Source organism: Python bivittatus, unplaced genomic scaffold, assembly GCF_059951505.1.
Source record: "Python bivittatus isolate LINGU-HERP-01145 unplaced genomic scaffold, Pbiv_v1 ctg000430_np1212, whole genome shotgun sequence".
In the NCBI taxonomy this organism is placed as follows: domain Eukaryota; kingdom Metazoa; phylum Chordata; class Lepidosauria; order Squamata; family Pythonidae; genus Python; species Python bivittatus.
In genome coordinates this window covers 5,519,877-5,536,701 of record NW_028277071.1, presented here as the reverse complement: position 1 = coordinate 5,536,701, position 16,825 = coordinate 5,519,877, and the positions used below count along the sequence as shown (strand labels likewise).

The following is a 16,825-nucleotide window of genomic DNA, read 5'->3' as shown; positions in this document are numbered from 1 at the left end:
AAATGGGAATGGAAGCGAGAATGGATCCCTATTGCTTTTGTAAGTGAGGTGCCCTCTCTCTATCTGGCTCAATCAGCAGGTAGATGCCATACTTGTTAGAGCAGAACACTGATGGAGAAGGCTTCCGAACCTTAACCCCAATGTGCATTAGTTTCAAATAGTGTAGTGTGAATGGATGACATAGACATGAAGTATTGAAATATTCCTAGCCAGATGTCCCACTTTCAGTAAAATGGACTTTTAAAAGCCCAGACATATGTTACTCCATCACATAGTTGACCAAGTTAGTCCATGATGCACAAATGAATTTGGACAAAGAACATGGGTCCGGTTGCTTAGGAAGCTGTGTGGGCTCCGTATATTGCTTTCAGATGTTTGCATCCTCTGTGACGAAGGAAGGAAGGAAGGAAGGAAGGAAGGAAGGAAGGAAGGAAGGAAGGAAGGAAGGAAGGAAGGGAGGGAGGGAGGGAGGGAGGGAGGGAGGGAGGGAGGAAGGAAGGAAGGAAGGAAGGAAGGAAGGAAGGAAGGAAGGAAGGAAGGAAGGAAGGAAGGAAGGAAGGAAGGAGACAATATTTAGTAATGATTTGCAGTCGTGGTCTTCTCTCTTGATTTCCCTCAGTGTGGACTGGATTAGTATGGAGCTCAGTGATTGCTACCGAGACAGAGGAGAAAAATCTGTGACATGTCCCTGAATATTAAACATGCTTCCAGAGCATGTTCGAAGACAAAGTTCAGTATTACAGTATCTGAAGGGTTTCCATTGTCATTTCATTGCAATAACTCAGCAAGGCTCTCCAATGTCTGACTACCTAGCATCCATTTCTTCCAAGAACACAGGAGGGAGAAGGGACTCATCATCATCATCATCATCATCATCATCATCATCATCATCATCTATTTTTTTATTTTTTTATTTATTTCCTAGATTTATATCCTACCTTTTTTGTCCAGAAGCTCGAATTTTCCCTCTTATTTTTCTCCAAAACAATACTATGAATTGGTTACACTTAGAGAGAGTAACTGGTCGAAATAAGCTTACATATTGGAGCATAAACTAGAACCTTGGTCACCCTGCTCCTAGTCAAACCCATTAACCACTATCCCACACCAGCTCTCATCATGATTGTGATCATCATCTTCATCATGTTCATCATCATCATGATCATCATCCACTTTCAATACATTGTACAGGGCATAGCTTATAATGGTACATGTTACAAAAAAGAAAAGTCTGATCTCTTTGCTTCAACAATATCTCCTTCTGCTTTTGCAATTATCTCTCCTGATTGGGGACCTGGGAATGGCCTCATAAGAATGTCTCCCAAAGGTATAATAACAGGCCACTGAAATATTTCTTACGTATTTCTCGGTAAAGTAGAGGGAGGAGAAGTAGGTGTCATTCTTTTGTCAGGAGTGACTGCTTGATTCTCCAAAGAGCAAAAGGTAGTGGTGAACTTCTCCAGATGTTAATCTACAGGTGCTACCTTATTCCAAATTGGAGTTCCCTCTAAGCAACTGGAATGAACAGGTAATATGGGTAAGTTTTTGGAAGAGAGGTGAGTAATGGACAAAGGAGGACTACTAATTCCACTTTGAGAAGTTTTGAGGACTGATCACTGGTGAAAACGGAGTCCAGGTCCAAATGAGGATCTTGTCTATTTTGGGCAGGTGGTAGGGAAAGCTGAGAATAAGGGTTTGTAAGTTCCATTTCTGTATTTCCTACTTGCTGCTATCCTGGGTAATTAGTTTCATGCCATTATACTGGGGCAGAGGGACACTTTGGTTAAACAGATATCTGATATTTTTGTTTCCCCCTTATTCTTTCCTTTCCAACTTCCTTTATCGTTTTCCTTTATTGCTCAGTGGAGCACAAACCAAAAAGCATTGTAAGTCAGGCTGATGCTAGTTAACAATACACATTGAGAATAAGAAGTGGGATGCTGTCTAGGATTCAGGAATGGATAGCTAGTGGACCTGAAAGGGGGATGACTTAAAAGAATAGTTTGTTCAGGGCCACACGGTAGAAGTACCAAAGCATTGTGTTGTACCTCATTTTGATGAAGAGAACTAAAATGGGGTTGATGGACATGCTAAACAAGTTTTTCAATGGAATGTAGGTTGTAGGTGTCCTGTATTGTTATGTGGAATTGGTGGGACTGTGGGTGTTCTGTTGCTTATGTGTTATGTGCAGGTTGCTCTCATTCTAAAGCAGGGACATGGTTCGCTAACGTAGAATCCAGGGTGGCTTTAGAAACAGGCGAGCAAGCAAACAGCTACAAGGGAAAAAGGGATGGTATATTGGGACGCTATGAATGGAAATAAGTGGGGAACATTTTCAGTACTTGAAATCAGTCTGTTTAGTGCATCGCAATTCAGCTAGAGAAAGCTTATATCTAATTAATATTATCTAGCTGACTGGCAGGGAATAATTTCCCAAAAATATTGCGCTGACTTCTGCCTAGTCATGTGTACAACTGCACTGCACTACATGTTTTTCAAGGCTCTGAAAAATATTTGCTATATTTAGTGAGTAAATAAATCCTGACTCCTCTATTTGTCACCTGGTCAGTAGTAACAGATTCACTGTATGATCAAATGTTCAGGATTAAGACAAAAGTGAGATTAATTTATCTGATCATCTAGAATTATTTAGAGTGCACACATTCATTTAAAGGCAAGTTGTTTTCTTCAGTTGAGCTTAATTCCAGAACAGGGGATATGAACTGTTTAAAAGTGTTTTAAAGCTAATTTTCCCACAGAAAAATTCTGAGAAGTAGGTTAGAAAAGAGCATCAATGCCCCACTTGCTACGTTCCATAGAACCTCAGAGCCAGGGAATGGAGCAAAGAATCATAATTTAGATGGACCTTGATTGGATACAGGGAGTCATACCTTATCCTCCTAAACTGGACAATTATAGGAATTGCTTCTCCATGACAAGGGAAGGGGGCTTCTAGTATGGGATCCCGTAGCGTTCCTTTCTATGCTAGGATTCCTTGTTTCTTACATTTAGAACATACCAGTACCTTTTGGAACATTACTGCTGCTAATGCTACTGTTAATTTTTAAAGCATCTGGAGAACTCTGAAATACTGGTAGAAGAGATTCAGGAAATGTCTGGCTAATTTTCATTTTCTTTTTTTTTTTAATGTCCGGTTTTGCAGGAGAAACTTAACTGAGATCATTGCAATCTCTCTAAAAAAACGTGCTTCACAAGCCAGTGAAGTATGAAAGGATTCTGTCTGATTCTGTCACTATGAAAATGGAAGATGATAATAGATGATAGATAGAGATAATAAAAGATACATAGATAGATAGATATAGAGAGATGATAGATAGAGTGGGGAGGGGGTTGAGAATCTGCTCTCTAGGTCAGTGAAAATTCTGACTTATCCTCAAATAGGGAATTGGTAGCCCTCCAAATATTGCTACAGCACTATAGCAACACTGGGCCACAGTAGCTCAGACTTCTATGATCTGACTTAGAATAGAACCTGGAGGAATATCCAAAGGTCTCTTGTCATAAATATTTATGACACAATGGGTTCACTTTATTTTTTCTTCAAGCCTAAAGAGCACCATTATTCACTTTCCTGTGTTGTTACTCTTTCACAGGAGAAGGTTCTGAAACCTGGAGAATTAAAACAACTCTCTTTTCTCTTTGTAAGGTCCTATCACCTTCATGAATGCCTCCAGAGTCACAGAATTCATCTTCTTGGGTCTTTCCAGATCTCGACCCATCCAGATCCTTCTATTTGTTCTGGTCATGATGTGCTACACTGCCATATTGTTGGGTAACATCCTCATTATATTGACGGTGCATATAGATCCACACCTTCTAAAGTCGCCTATGTACTTTTTGTTAGCCAATTTGTCCATCATTGATACCATCTTCAGTTCAGGGGTTATTCCCAAGATGGCAACAGATTTGATCACCTGTGGCAGGACCATCTCATTTGAGGGCTGTATGACTCAGCTCTTTGTCCTCCACGTCCTTGGAGGTTCAGAGATGCTCCTTCTTACACTCATGGCCTATGATCGCTATGTGGCCATTTGTCACCCACTGACATACACAACCAAGATGAACCGCCCACGCTGCATCAGACTCCTGTGTCTCTGTTGGGCTGGAGGCCTCCTCCACTCTGCCAGCCAGCTGTTCCTGGTTCTGCGGCTGCCGTTCTGTGGGCCAAATGAACTGGACAATTTCTTTTGTGATGTTCCACAGATAGCCAGATTGGCTTGTGTTGACACCCGTGTCACTGAGATACTCATGGTGGCCAACAGCGGTCTGCTCTCCCTGGTTTGTTTTGTCATCTTGCTGCTCTCCTATGGCATCATCCTGAGCACGCTTCAAGGCCACTTGAGAGAGAGTGGAGGGAAGGCTCTGTACACCTGTAGCTCTCACTTGACAGTGGTCAGCCTTATTTTTCTGCCTTGCCTCTTTGTGTACCTTGTCCCCATTTTCAGTTCCACTGTGAACAAGGTGGCTTCTATATTTTATACCACAATCACTCCTTTCCTTAATCCTATGATATACGCTCTAAGAAATCGGGAAATGAAGGAGGCAATAGGCCGTATGACCAAAAAATGCATGTTTTCCCGTTGGTCTCAGAAAGAAGCAGAAATATAAGTAGACGTTTCAAAAATCCTTTTTGGTCTCAGAGAACACTTTTGCTGGAGTAGTTCTTCTTACCGCTGGTGGGTAATGGTAGCAATGGTCAATCCCAACTCAAGCCTCCATTTGTGACCACTACAGCCCTCCCGACGGAGCAGGCCCACCACTTCCAACCCAGCTGATTTTACTGGCAATATGAGTCCCTTACTGTTGCAGAGGGTTTAGTCATCCATTGTTCCCTTATGACCGTTGCCAACTGGAATTATCGTTTAAATACAAAATACATTAAGTAGATGAGGAAAAAGTCAACTATACCATTAAAGAAATCATCTGATTGCAAAGAGCAGTCTAGATTTTCCTATTGGGAGGAGGGTAAACTTTATTGAACAAAGGGGTTGCTCTTGTGCAATTTTCACCACCTAGAATATAAGGCTTAACACCTAGTGGTTATCACTAGGTCAAGAAGACAATAGGAAAGCCATTCACAGAGCTTTGTTAAAATCCAGGATATTTTTTGACCAAAAGTGGTTTCTTGCTGGTAAGCAAACACAGAGTGAGCTGTTGAATATTCCAAATGGGATAGTATTTAAACATAGGAACAAATACATCTACAGAGTGTTGCTATAGTAAAGAGGTTCATGAGTTCAAATTTGCAATGTCAAGATTTACCCTTCTGTCATGTAAACACTTTTTGATCTTCTTCTTCCATCGATGGTCAAGGTACTATAAACTCTACTTATGGGAATTCTCCCTACAAGATGCAGTCTAGTGGTTTCAGTTGTTTTCTACTGCCTATGGCTAACCTAGCCCGCGCCATGTGAAATTCTTTCAACTTGCCAAGGCTAAAATCACCTTTTTTAGTACTGTTCTTAAATTTTAGATGTATTATGTATTTTATATATATTTATAGTTTTAATGTTTTTTGTAAGTCGCCCAGAGTCCCCCATCGGGGGGAGAGGGGCGGGGGAGAAATCTAACAAATAAATAAATAACTTTTCTCATTAATTGCACCCACAAATTCCCCCAACAGAAGGAATGGGACGGTGGGAGAATTATGCTTTCAGACTTGCAAGATTCTGTTAATGTAGCTTTACAATAAAGTAGAATTAGTTTATCTGATTGTCTTTCCTGTTTTGTCTACCTGGTAAGGCTGACACAACCATGTCAGAACAAACTGGCCTGGCTGATGCCATAGAAGATAGGTGATCCATCAAATAACCAGACCTTATGCCATGTAGGGCTTTAATAAGTCAGAACCAGCACCTGGAAGCAACTGGCAAGCCAGTGCAGCTTACAAAGCAGAGGTGTCATATGAGTATACTAAGGCATGCCCATCACTGCCTGTGCTGCTGCAGACTGGACCAGGTGAAGCTTCCAGGTGGCCTTCAAGGACAGCCTTGCGTAGAGCATGTTGTAGTCATAAGTCATTAGACAACTAGGGCATGAGCAACTATCTGAAGGACTTCCTGATCTAGAACAGGGTGCAGCTGACAAACCAGATGAAACTGTGCAAAAGCCTTCCTGGCCACTGGTGCCACTGTTCATCCTGCAGGAGCTGTGAGTCCAGGAAGACTCCCAGATTGCGCTCCACTCTTGAATGGGGAAGACTTACCCTGTCTAAGGTTAAAGATGGAATATTCTCAACATCCACAGCCACTTGGGCTTGGTAGGATTGAGCCAGAGACAATTCTTCTCCATCCAAACCCATACAACTTCCAGGCATTGGGACTGTATCTTGAGAGCCTCACCTGGCCTGGGGTGAACAGATGATACCGAATCACAAAACAGCAAATGACCTCACCCAGCTGTTTCATGTAGATGTTGAACAGGAGGGGAGAGAGGTGAACCCTATGGCACCCCACAAAGAAGGTTCCTAGTGAATGATCTCTCTGCTAACCAATACCAACTGGAATTGGTCCCAGAGGAAGGAAAGGCACCATAGAATGGCTCCCCCTATTGCCAACCCCCAGAGTCAGTGCAGAATGATATTGAATATCCACAATATTGAAAGCCACTGGGAGATCAAGGAGCACAAGGATGGATGCACCACCCCCATCCTGGTTCTGCCACAGGTGATCAACAAGCGCAATCAAGGTTGTTTCTGTACTAAACCCTGACCTTAAACCCAACTGTAATGGGTCTAGATAATTCGCTTCCTGCAGAGCTCTCATAAACTGCAGGCTAACCACTTTCTCAACAACCTTCCCCAGAAAAGGAAGATTGGAGACTAGATTATAGTTATCAAGAACTGATGGATCCAAGCAAGGGTGGCTGCTTGAAGAAGGCGCACAATCACCACCTCTTCCAAAAGCCTTAGTTGAACTGTCCACCAAATCCTCAAGGAAAACTCCAAGCTACCTCTGAAACCCCATTGGGTCCATCAATAACCTGGGGTAGGCTGATTTAATGGGCCTTATCTCCCTGCAGGGACCGGTGACACCAGTGATTCAAAAGGCAATCATAGAGTGATCTGTCCCTGGCAATGGAGTGATGTTAATGTCCTCCACTAACAGATCACATTGCAACCACCCCGAGACAAAAGCCTGATTTAGTGTGCAGCCACCAGTATGTATCAGGCCTTTGATGAATTGGGACAGGTCTAGGTTGCCATGGAGGCCACAAAGTCCTGATTCACTCTGGACACAACTCACTGGGCAGCAAATTGAATTCCCTGAGCACTTACAACCTTGGGGACTCAACTGCCAACCCAGCAAAGGAATCTAGCAGCTCAAGCAGGGATGATGCTGGGCAGCAGGGGGAGAGGGGAGGGGTGGTACACCAGGAGCAATCTTAGCTGTCCCCTTAAGCCCATCTTCAACCATAGTACCTCACATCTGATTATCTGTGGTGTGGAGCCTCCGAAAGCCTGAAACAATGCATGGATGACAACAGCCACCCCTCCTCCCCTTCCTTGGGCTACTTGGTGCAAACTCTGAAACTCGGGTGGGCATAATTCTGAGAGAAGAATGTCCCTGGGCCCACCCTGATCTTGGTAAAACAAGCCAGGTCAGTGCCCTCATCCAGGATGAGATCATAAATGAGGGGAGGTTTATTACATGTTTACCTCATGTTGAAAAGCAACAGTCAGAGCCGAGGGCCACTGAAGTTCTGATAGGCACAGAGGGTGGAAGCCAAAGGCTGGACAGCGGGATCGATTTCAAGCAGTGTCCCTGAGCATTTAGTGCCTTTCTCTAGTCTTGCACGGCCATGATGGATTTGGTATTCTACACACTAATCATACCTTCCCTCAGCCCAAGCACACATACCCTGAGAAACCTGGATATGGGTGGTACAATGGGAAAGGTCACAAACATTTCCTGGGGCAGGAGACATCAGATGCATTGAGACATCTTCACACAAATTCTCTAATTTAGGTATTTGTACCACATGCCATGATACTAATAGTGTAATTGCATAATTTGCCCAGTGATATCATGGCTCATTTTTCATTTTTTGAATATCATTGTGGCTGGTATTGGATTTCTATGGGAAGGATGAAGAACAGTTGTCTTGTTTTACATTCTTCTAAGAAAGTGGAATGAAAATGAGTGGTTTCAGTCCACATGGATTGGTGGAATGTGGAACACATTCTACTTAGGAGGCTTAGAGTCACCGGGACTCTGGGGTATTCACATTTCATAAATTATGATTATGGTTGTGGTACAAATACCTTTGAGTTCTACTTCCTGCTCCATTCTGAATCCAAATCAAAGAACAACTCACAAATGACGATCTTGCTTCCACCTTGAAGGAAACTAGTTCCCATCATCTTGCTTTGACTGCAAGAATGTTTTATGAAATGTTCAACTGGAAAAATCCTCTCTTTGTGTAACATTGTTTTGTGAAAATAAAATTCATTCACTTTACACTTCAGCTTTGTTTGCCTTTCTACTGAGTGAGATCTGCCTTTTTCCTGAGACCCTTGTATTCCCATCGTCCCAATGGCTATACCAATGCATGTATCATGTGCCGAATTTGCATTTGGGACTTACTGAAATGTGCTCTACCAAGTCATATAGAGGACACATAGAAGCACATGTTAAAATTCCTCTGAGAAAAGAGACCAAATTTTCATTTTACCTCACCATCAGAATGCTCTATTCCTTTCACCAGGATTTGGTATATCAATATTAGCTGGTTTTGTTGAGGATTAATCTCTATTTGACATGAACAGCATCACCTGCACATTTTTGCACATAAAGCATGTGGTAATTGTGGCTAGGAAGGCCTTTGCAGAGATCCATCTTGGAACTAGTTGCATCACTTTCTGGATCAAAAGTCTTAGCTCACAGTCACTCTTACTTTAGTTACCTCCTGTCTGGATTACTGCCATGTGCTGTACAGGGGGCTGCCCTTGAAAAGCATTCAATAGCTTCAACTGGTTCAGAACATGACAGCAGATCATGTTTTGGTGCTCTGAGGTTTGTCTATCAGTACCTCTGCTGTTTGAGCTGCATCGGCTTCCATTATGCCTCCATAATTATGGCTGCTGGTTGTCATCTTTATAGCTCTACATGACACAGGGCCAGATTACTTGTAGAACTGCCAGTCTTCGATTGTTTCTACTTGTTCCTCCAGATCCAGCAGGGTGGGCAAACTCCTGGAACCCTAAGTGAAACCATGCCATCTTGTAGGACCCAGGAGACGTGACTTCTCTGTTGTGGGGCCTGCCTTGTGGAGCCACCTCTCCCTGGACATCTAAATGGCTTTGACCTTCTGGCTTTCTGAAAGGCTATAAAAACCTGGCTTTTCCCACAGGCATTAGGGTAGGGTTCTAAGTGGTGCCTAACGTTGGTTACTTTGTGGGTGAAGACTGTATAAGACGTGCCTCAGCTTTGGTGTTTTAATTTGATATTCATTATGGTTGCTTGTATCTGTATTCATGTGTTTTTTGTTGTTTTGTATTGTAGCCACCCAGAGTTATTTCTTAAGATGGATGGCCATATACATTTCCTGTATAAATAAATCAAATTGAATTGGGAAAGACAACACAGGTTCAATTACTTAGGAAGTTCTGAGGGGGGCACATTCCTTTTAAACATTGTTCCATCTCTTTGACAGAAGGGGAGGGGAGGGGAGGGGAGAGGAGGGCAGGAGGGCGGAAGGAAGGAAGGAAGGAAGGAAGGAAGGAAGGAAGGAAGGAAGGAAGGAAGGAAGGAAGGAAGGAAGGAAGGAAGGAGAGAGGTCCATATTTTGGTTAGAAATAATTTGCAATAGTGGACTTCCATTTTTATTTTCCTTTAATGTGGACTGAGTTGGAATGGAGCTCAGGGATTAACATAAACTCAGACAAGCAAAAGCTGTGACACATCCCTGAATATTAAACAGGTTTCCTGAACAGGATGGAGGTCAACATCCAGTATTATCTTCTTATCACAGAATTCCATCAGCAAGACTCCCTAAGGTCTAACTATTTCTCCTCTACATTTTTATGTTCAGTACAGGAGACAACAAGGACTCATCCTCATCCTTTATTTATTTAATTTGTATTCCAGCTTTTTTAATACATATTCCTTCCTCTTCCTATTTTACTGCAAACTACAACAACCCTGTAAGGTAATCTGAGCTGAAAAAGAGTGGCTTGCCCAGAGTCATAATGAGCTTCCATTGCTGAGTATAAACTAGAACCTGGGTCTTTTCACTGCCAGTCAAACCCTTTAATCACTATGCCACATCAGCTCTCATCATCATCAACAACATCATTCAGCTGGTTGTACATAGGTGTACATGAAGACAAAAATCCATATCACCGCCTCCTCTCTTTCCTTCAACAGTATCTCCTTTTGCTTTTGCAATTACCTGATTCTGATTGGGGACCTGGGAAGAGCCCCAAAAGATTGGCTCCCAAAGGCATCATAAGAAGCCGCTGAAATATTTCTTATGTGTTACTTGGTGCAGTAAAGGAAGGAGAAGTAGGAGTCATTCCCTTGTCACACCCAGTCCTTGATTTTCCAAAGAGAAAAAGGTAATAATAGGCTTCTCCAGATATTCACCTGTGGGTGTGATCTTTATTCCATCTTGGAGGTCTCTCTAAGCAACCGGAATGAACAGGTAGCATGGGACTCTCCCACCTGGTTTCAGAAAGAATGTGGCTTTTTAGAAGGTAGGTGAGTACTGAACAAAGCAGAGCTACTCATTCCAGTTTGAGAACTTTTGAGTAACTTTGATGTGCCATTAGGATCTTGCCTATTTTGGGAAGGTGGTCTGAGAAAGCTGAGGAAAAAGATTTGAAGTTCCATTTCTGCAGTTTACTTGAAGCTGTCCTGAGTAATTAGCTTCTTGCCATTACAGTGGGATGGTGGGCCACTCTTGTTACACAATCACTTGAAATTATTATTCAAAAACCCTCCTCCTCTTTTATTCTTTATTTTTTCTTCTTGTAGTTTCCTTTATCCATTCCCTTTATCCCTCAAGGGACTACAGCTCTAAAGATACTAGAAGGCAGTCTATCAATACAGCTTGAGAATAAGAGTAATAAGAATGATGCCTGAGATACAAGTAATGGACAGTCACAGATCCTGAAATTTGGATGGTTTAAAGGTGGACTTAGCTAGAGACCTCATGGTAGGGGTACCAATGCATTGTTTTGTTCATTCATTTCGGAGTAGATATAAAATGGTGTTGGCATATTCTAAAAGTGTGTGTGTAAGTCCTATATTGCTTAGTGGAATTAATGGAATGCTGGGTATTCTGTACCCCATGTGTTCGTGGGGAAGAAGCAGGTTGCTCTTGTTCTAATACCACAAAAATGATTTGCTAACCTAAAATCCAGTGTAGTTTTAGAAGCAAGCAAGCAAGTAGCTACCCCAAGGAAGAAAAGGGATGGCAAATTTGGATGCTGGTAAGGGGAAATATAGCACACACACACACATACATTGTCTAACAGACTACAACTACAGTCGTATGAAAAAGAAAGTACACCCTCTTTGAGTTCTATGGTTTTACGTATCAGGACATAATAAAAATCATCTGGTCCTTAGCAGTCCTCAAAAGTAGGTAAATAGAACCTCAGATGAACAATAACACATGACATATTACACCATGTCATCCTTTATTTTGCAAAAAGAAAGCCAAAATGGAGAACCCATGTGTGAAAAACTAAGTACACCTTATGATTCAATAGCTTGTAGAACCATCTTTAGCAGCAATAACTTGAAGTCATTGTTTTCTGTATGACTTTATCAGTCTCTCACATCGTTGTGGAGGAATTTTGGCCCACTCTTCTTTACAACATTGCTTTAGTTCATTGAGGTTTGTGGGCATTTATTTATGCACAGCTCTCTTGAGGTCCCGCCACAGCATTTCAGTTGGGTTGAGGTCTGGACTTTGACTGGGCCATTGCAACACCTTGATTCTTTTCTTTTTCAGCCATTCTGTTGTAGATTTGCCAGTGTGCTTGGAATCATTGTCCTGTTGTATGACCCAACGTCGGCCAAGCTTTAGCTGTCAGACAGATGGCCTCACATGTGACTCTAGGATACTTTAGTATACAGAGGAGTTCATGGTCGACTCAATGACTGCAAGGTGCCCAGGTCCTGTGGCTGCAAAACAAGCCCAAATCATCACCTCTCCACCACTGTGCTTGACGGTTGGTATGAGATGTTTGTGCTAATACTATATGCTGTATTTGGTTTTCGCCAAATGTGGCGCTGTGCATTATGGCCAAACATCTCCACTTTGGTCTCATCTGTCCAAAGGACAGTGTTCCAAAAGTCTTGAGATTTGTTCAAATGCAATTTTGCACACCTAAGCTATGCTGCCATGTTCTTTTTAGAGAGAAGAGGCTTTTTCCTGGCAACCCTTCCAAACAAACCATACTTGTTCAGTCTTTTTCTAACTGTACTGTCATGAACTTTAACATTTAACATGCTAACTGACGCCTGTAGAGTCTGAGATGTAACTCTTGGATTTTTTGCAATTTCTCTGAGCATTGCATGGTCTGACCTTGGGATGAATTTGCTCTGACGTCCATTCTTGGGAAGATTGGCAACTGTCTTGAATGTTTTCCACTTGTGAATAATCTTCCTCACTGTAGAATGAGGGACTTTAAATGGTTTGGAAATGGGCTTATAACCCTTCCCAGATTGATGGGCAGCAACAATTGCTTCTCTAAGATCATTGCTGATGTCTTTACTCTTTGGCATTGTGTTAACACACACCTCAATGCTTGAGACCAGCAAACTTCTAAACTTCGGCTTTTATAGAGGTAGTCACACTTGCTGATGATCAATTGATCAAGGGCATTTGATTAGCAGCCCCTGGCTGCTACTTAGCCTCTTCATATCTATGGAAGCAGTAAGGGTGTACTTAGTTTTTCACACATGGCTTCTTCATTTTGGCTTTCTTTTTGTAAAATAAATGATGACATGGTATAATATGTCATGTGTTATTGTTCATCTGAGGTTGTATTTACCTGCTTTTGAGAACTGCTAAGGACCAGATGGTTTTTATTATGTCCTGAAATGGAAAACCATAGAACTCAAAGAGGGTGTATTTTCTTTTTCACATGACTGTACATGCATACGAACTGGTGCATAATTCCCCAGACATATTGTGCTGACTTCTAACCCTTCATGTCAGATTGCACTACACATTTTTCAAGACTCTGAAAATTATTTGCTACAATTAGTAAGCAAATAAATCTTGACTCTTATACCTCCATTGGTCTCGTGGTTGGAAGTAGCAAATTTGGTATAGGATCAAGTTTTCAGGATTCAGTGAAAAGTTAGATGAATGTCTCTGGTCATCAAGAATTATGTAGAGTGCACACATTGACTTAAATGTAAGTCTCTTTCTTCAGTGGGGCTTAATTCCAGACCAGCAGATATGATTACATAAATAAGTTATATTTTTCCCCTTGAAAAGTTCTGAGAAGTAGCTTAGAAAAGAACAGAAAGGGGCATCTTCCACTCACTACTTTCCATAGAACCTCAGAGTCAGCTGATTCTTGCAAAGAATCATGGCTTAGATGGACTTTGGTTGGATATGGACAGTCATTCCTTGTCATTCTAAACTGGACAATCATACAATTCCTTCTCCGCGAGTAGTTATTCCTTGATGGTTAAGGGTTCCTTTCTAGGCTAGACTTCCCTGCTTCTTACATTTAGATCATATTAGTACATGTATCTTGGAATATTACTGCTGCTAATACTACTAATACTACTATGAATTTTTAAAACTCTAGGGATCTCTGAAATACTGGTGGAAGCGATTCAGGTGATATCTTGACAATCCTCATTTCTTTATTTCATGCTTGGCAGAAACAAATGAGATCATATGATCTCTTCAGAAAATTATTGTGCTTCATAAGCTACATATGACATGATTCTTTCTGATTCTGCCATTATGAAAATGGAATATATTAATGAATCAATATACTGGATGGGGAGGGAGATGAGAATCTGCTCTCAAGTTCAGTGGAAGTTCTAACTACTTTCTCAATGGGGAATTGGTAGCCTTCCAAAGATTGCAGAACTACAGTACTGAGCATCCACTGGGCCATGGTAGCTCAGGCCTTTATGATCTAACTTGGAGTAGACACATAAAAGGCTATATGGAGGCTGTCTTGTAATAGATATTGAAGTTAACATTGCTCCTCTTTGCACCCTTGTAGCACAAAGGGTTCACTGTATTTTTATTCAAACGTATAAAACACAGTTATTCATTGATCCATGTTATCAGTGACTAAAAGGAGAAGATGCTGAAAGTTGTAGAGCTAAACAACTCTTCTTTCTCCTTGCAAGATCCTGTCACCTTCATGAATGCCTCCAGAGTCACAGATTTCATCTTCCTGGGACTTTCCAGATCTCAACCCATCCAGCTTTTTCTATCTGTCCTAGTCATGATGTGCTACACTGCCATACTGTTCGGTAACATCCTCATTATATTGACAATGCATATAGATCCACACCTTCTAAAGTTGCCCATGTACTTTTTCTTAGCCAATTTGTCCATGATTGATACTGCCTTGGGTTCAGTGGTCATCCCCAAGGTGGCAACAGATCTGGTTACTTGGAGCAGGACCATCACATTTGGGGGCTGTATGACACAACTCTTTTTCCTCCACTTCCTTGGAGGTTCAGAGATGCTCCTTCTTACCCTCATGGCATATGATCGCTATGTGGCCATTTGTCATCCACTTACATACACAACCATGATGAACCGCCCTCGCTGCATTAGACTCCTTTGTTTCTGTTGGGCTGGAGGCTTCCTCCACTCTGTCAGCCAGCTGATGCTGGTCCTGAGGCTGCCATTCTGTGGGCCAAATGAAGTGGACAATTTCTTTTGTGATGTTCCACAGATAGTCAAACTGGCTTGTGTCAATACTCGTGTCACTGAGATACTTGTGGTGGCCAATAGTGGTCTGCTGTCCCTCGTGTGCTTCATTATCTTGCTGACCTCCTATGGCATCATCTTGGCCACACTCCGAGGACATTTCAGAGACAGTGGAGGGAAGGCTCTGTACACCTGTAGCTCTCATTTGACAGTGGTCAGCCTCATTTTTGTACCATGTCTTTTTGTGTATATTGTTCCCCTGTTTAGCACCAGTGTGGACAAGATGGCTTCCATATTCTATACAATAATCACTCCTCTTCTCAACCCTATTATATATACCTTAAGAAATCGAGAAATGAGAGAGGCTATGGGCCGAGTGCAGAAGAAATATACTTTTTCCCATTGTTGCAGAACAGAAGAAAACATATGAGTAATTGGATAACAAATCCTTGGGTGGGGATGGGATGGTGGCTCAGTTTTGTCATCTTTTCTGAAGACTACGGTGAATATTTATGCAAATAAACATGCAGAATTGCCAACCCAGATTCCCCTGGACTCCCTTGGACAGATCAGATTTAATAATTTTAGAGGCATTATTTTTCCTATGGGGCATTAGAGATTAATCACGAATAAACTTTTTGCTGAAAGACACTACAATTTTTAAAATTTTATTTATATTTAATCACAATATTGGTATGTATCTAAAATTATCTAGGTGTTACAAATGATAGCTTAATAACAATTATTCAATAAGGCAGTATCATTCACCTTTACTTAAATGTACAATATTCATATGTTCACCTTCGCTTCCTGGCAACTTTCTGTTCTGGAATACCAAGAGACTTCAAACCCATGAAGTGGGGTTGACACTTAATATCTGAGCCTTTGACTCTAACAGACCTTTCAGAAGATGCTTCACCCTAGAGGCCAAAGATAATTCCACTGGCTGGTCATTCCATAACTATGGGGCCACTTCCCAAAAGGCTCTGTTTCTCATGACACTCTGTGTGTGCATGTGTGTGTGTGTCTGTGCACATCTGTCTTCAAATGTGTGTGTGTGTGTGCGTCCTTGCCTTCTTTTCCCTAGGGCTGAGAGTGACTTATAGTCACCCTGCTGACTCCTGTGCCTAAGGCCGGACTAAAACTCGGGTTTTCCTGCTTGTAATCCAGCACTTAATCATTAGAACAAACATGATTATCATGTTAAACTAAGTTATTTATAGGGCACATAAGGATCTCTGAGGCAGATCTTAATCCATATGTTTAAGTTTGTTCCACATAGCGCTGCTGGAGAGCTTGAAAAAGAAACCTATTAATAAAAATCTGCATTTGGAGCAAATCTTAGACTCAGAAATACAAGGATACTTTTACAGAACTTCAGCTGAAGGACCTGAGGAAGATGCATTACAACAATGGATTGTTACAAAACAGAATGCAACAGATTCAAAAGAAATTCTGTACAATCCCATTACAGTATATTTTGTCCTAGTTTGGTAATTAGCAACTGAAGGGTTTGGAAACAGGAAAGCTTACTAATGCCCATCTCAATTCTTGAAATGTAAAATGTGACGTGACCTTTATGTAGTGGAGATATGCATAACTGTGTAGTTATTTTTCCCCAGTATGCTTAACACTGTCAGCTAAAGACTTAATGGTTACATTTCCACAATATCTTATGCTTTGTTAGCTTCAACCTTGCTTTGATTTCTTGTAGTTTAATGTCTTGTTTATGATTCAATGTACTGGGTAAACTCAGAAAACTGAGCTCAGGAACCAGATTGTTTTGTGTTTTTAATTTGTGTTGGGTGAATACTATCTTAATATGGAATAGAATCTAAGGGGGTCAAGAGTTAAGGATAGGAGTGACATCTTTGTGGCCTACATCAATCTTCTGGAATTCTTGTGCCCAATCTTTGATCAGTTCTGGGCATTCTTA

The 16,825-nt window shown here is 41.5% G+C and overlaps 1 protein-coding gene and 1 pseudogene across 1 annotated transcript; both read left to right on the top strand.

The window, feature by feature from the left end:
• Positions 1–3,657: 3,657 nt before the first annotated feature.
• LOC103060013 (olfactory receptor 4Q3-like) lies at positions 3,658–4,629 on the top strand. Its single transcript, XM_007442665.3, has one exon. The coding sequence runs from the start codon at positions 3,682–3,684 to the stop codon at positions 4,627–4,629; it is 948 nt and encodes a 315-aa protein (XP_007442727.3). The 5' UTR covers positions 3,658–3,681.
• Positions 4,630–14,311: 9,682 nt separating this feature from the next.
• Positions 14,312–15,323, top strand: LOC103059780 (olfactory receptor 4Q3-like; annotated as a pseudogene).
• Positions 15,324–16,825: the final 1,502 nt, after the last annotated feature.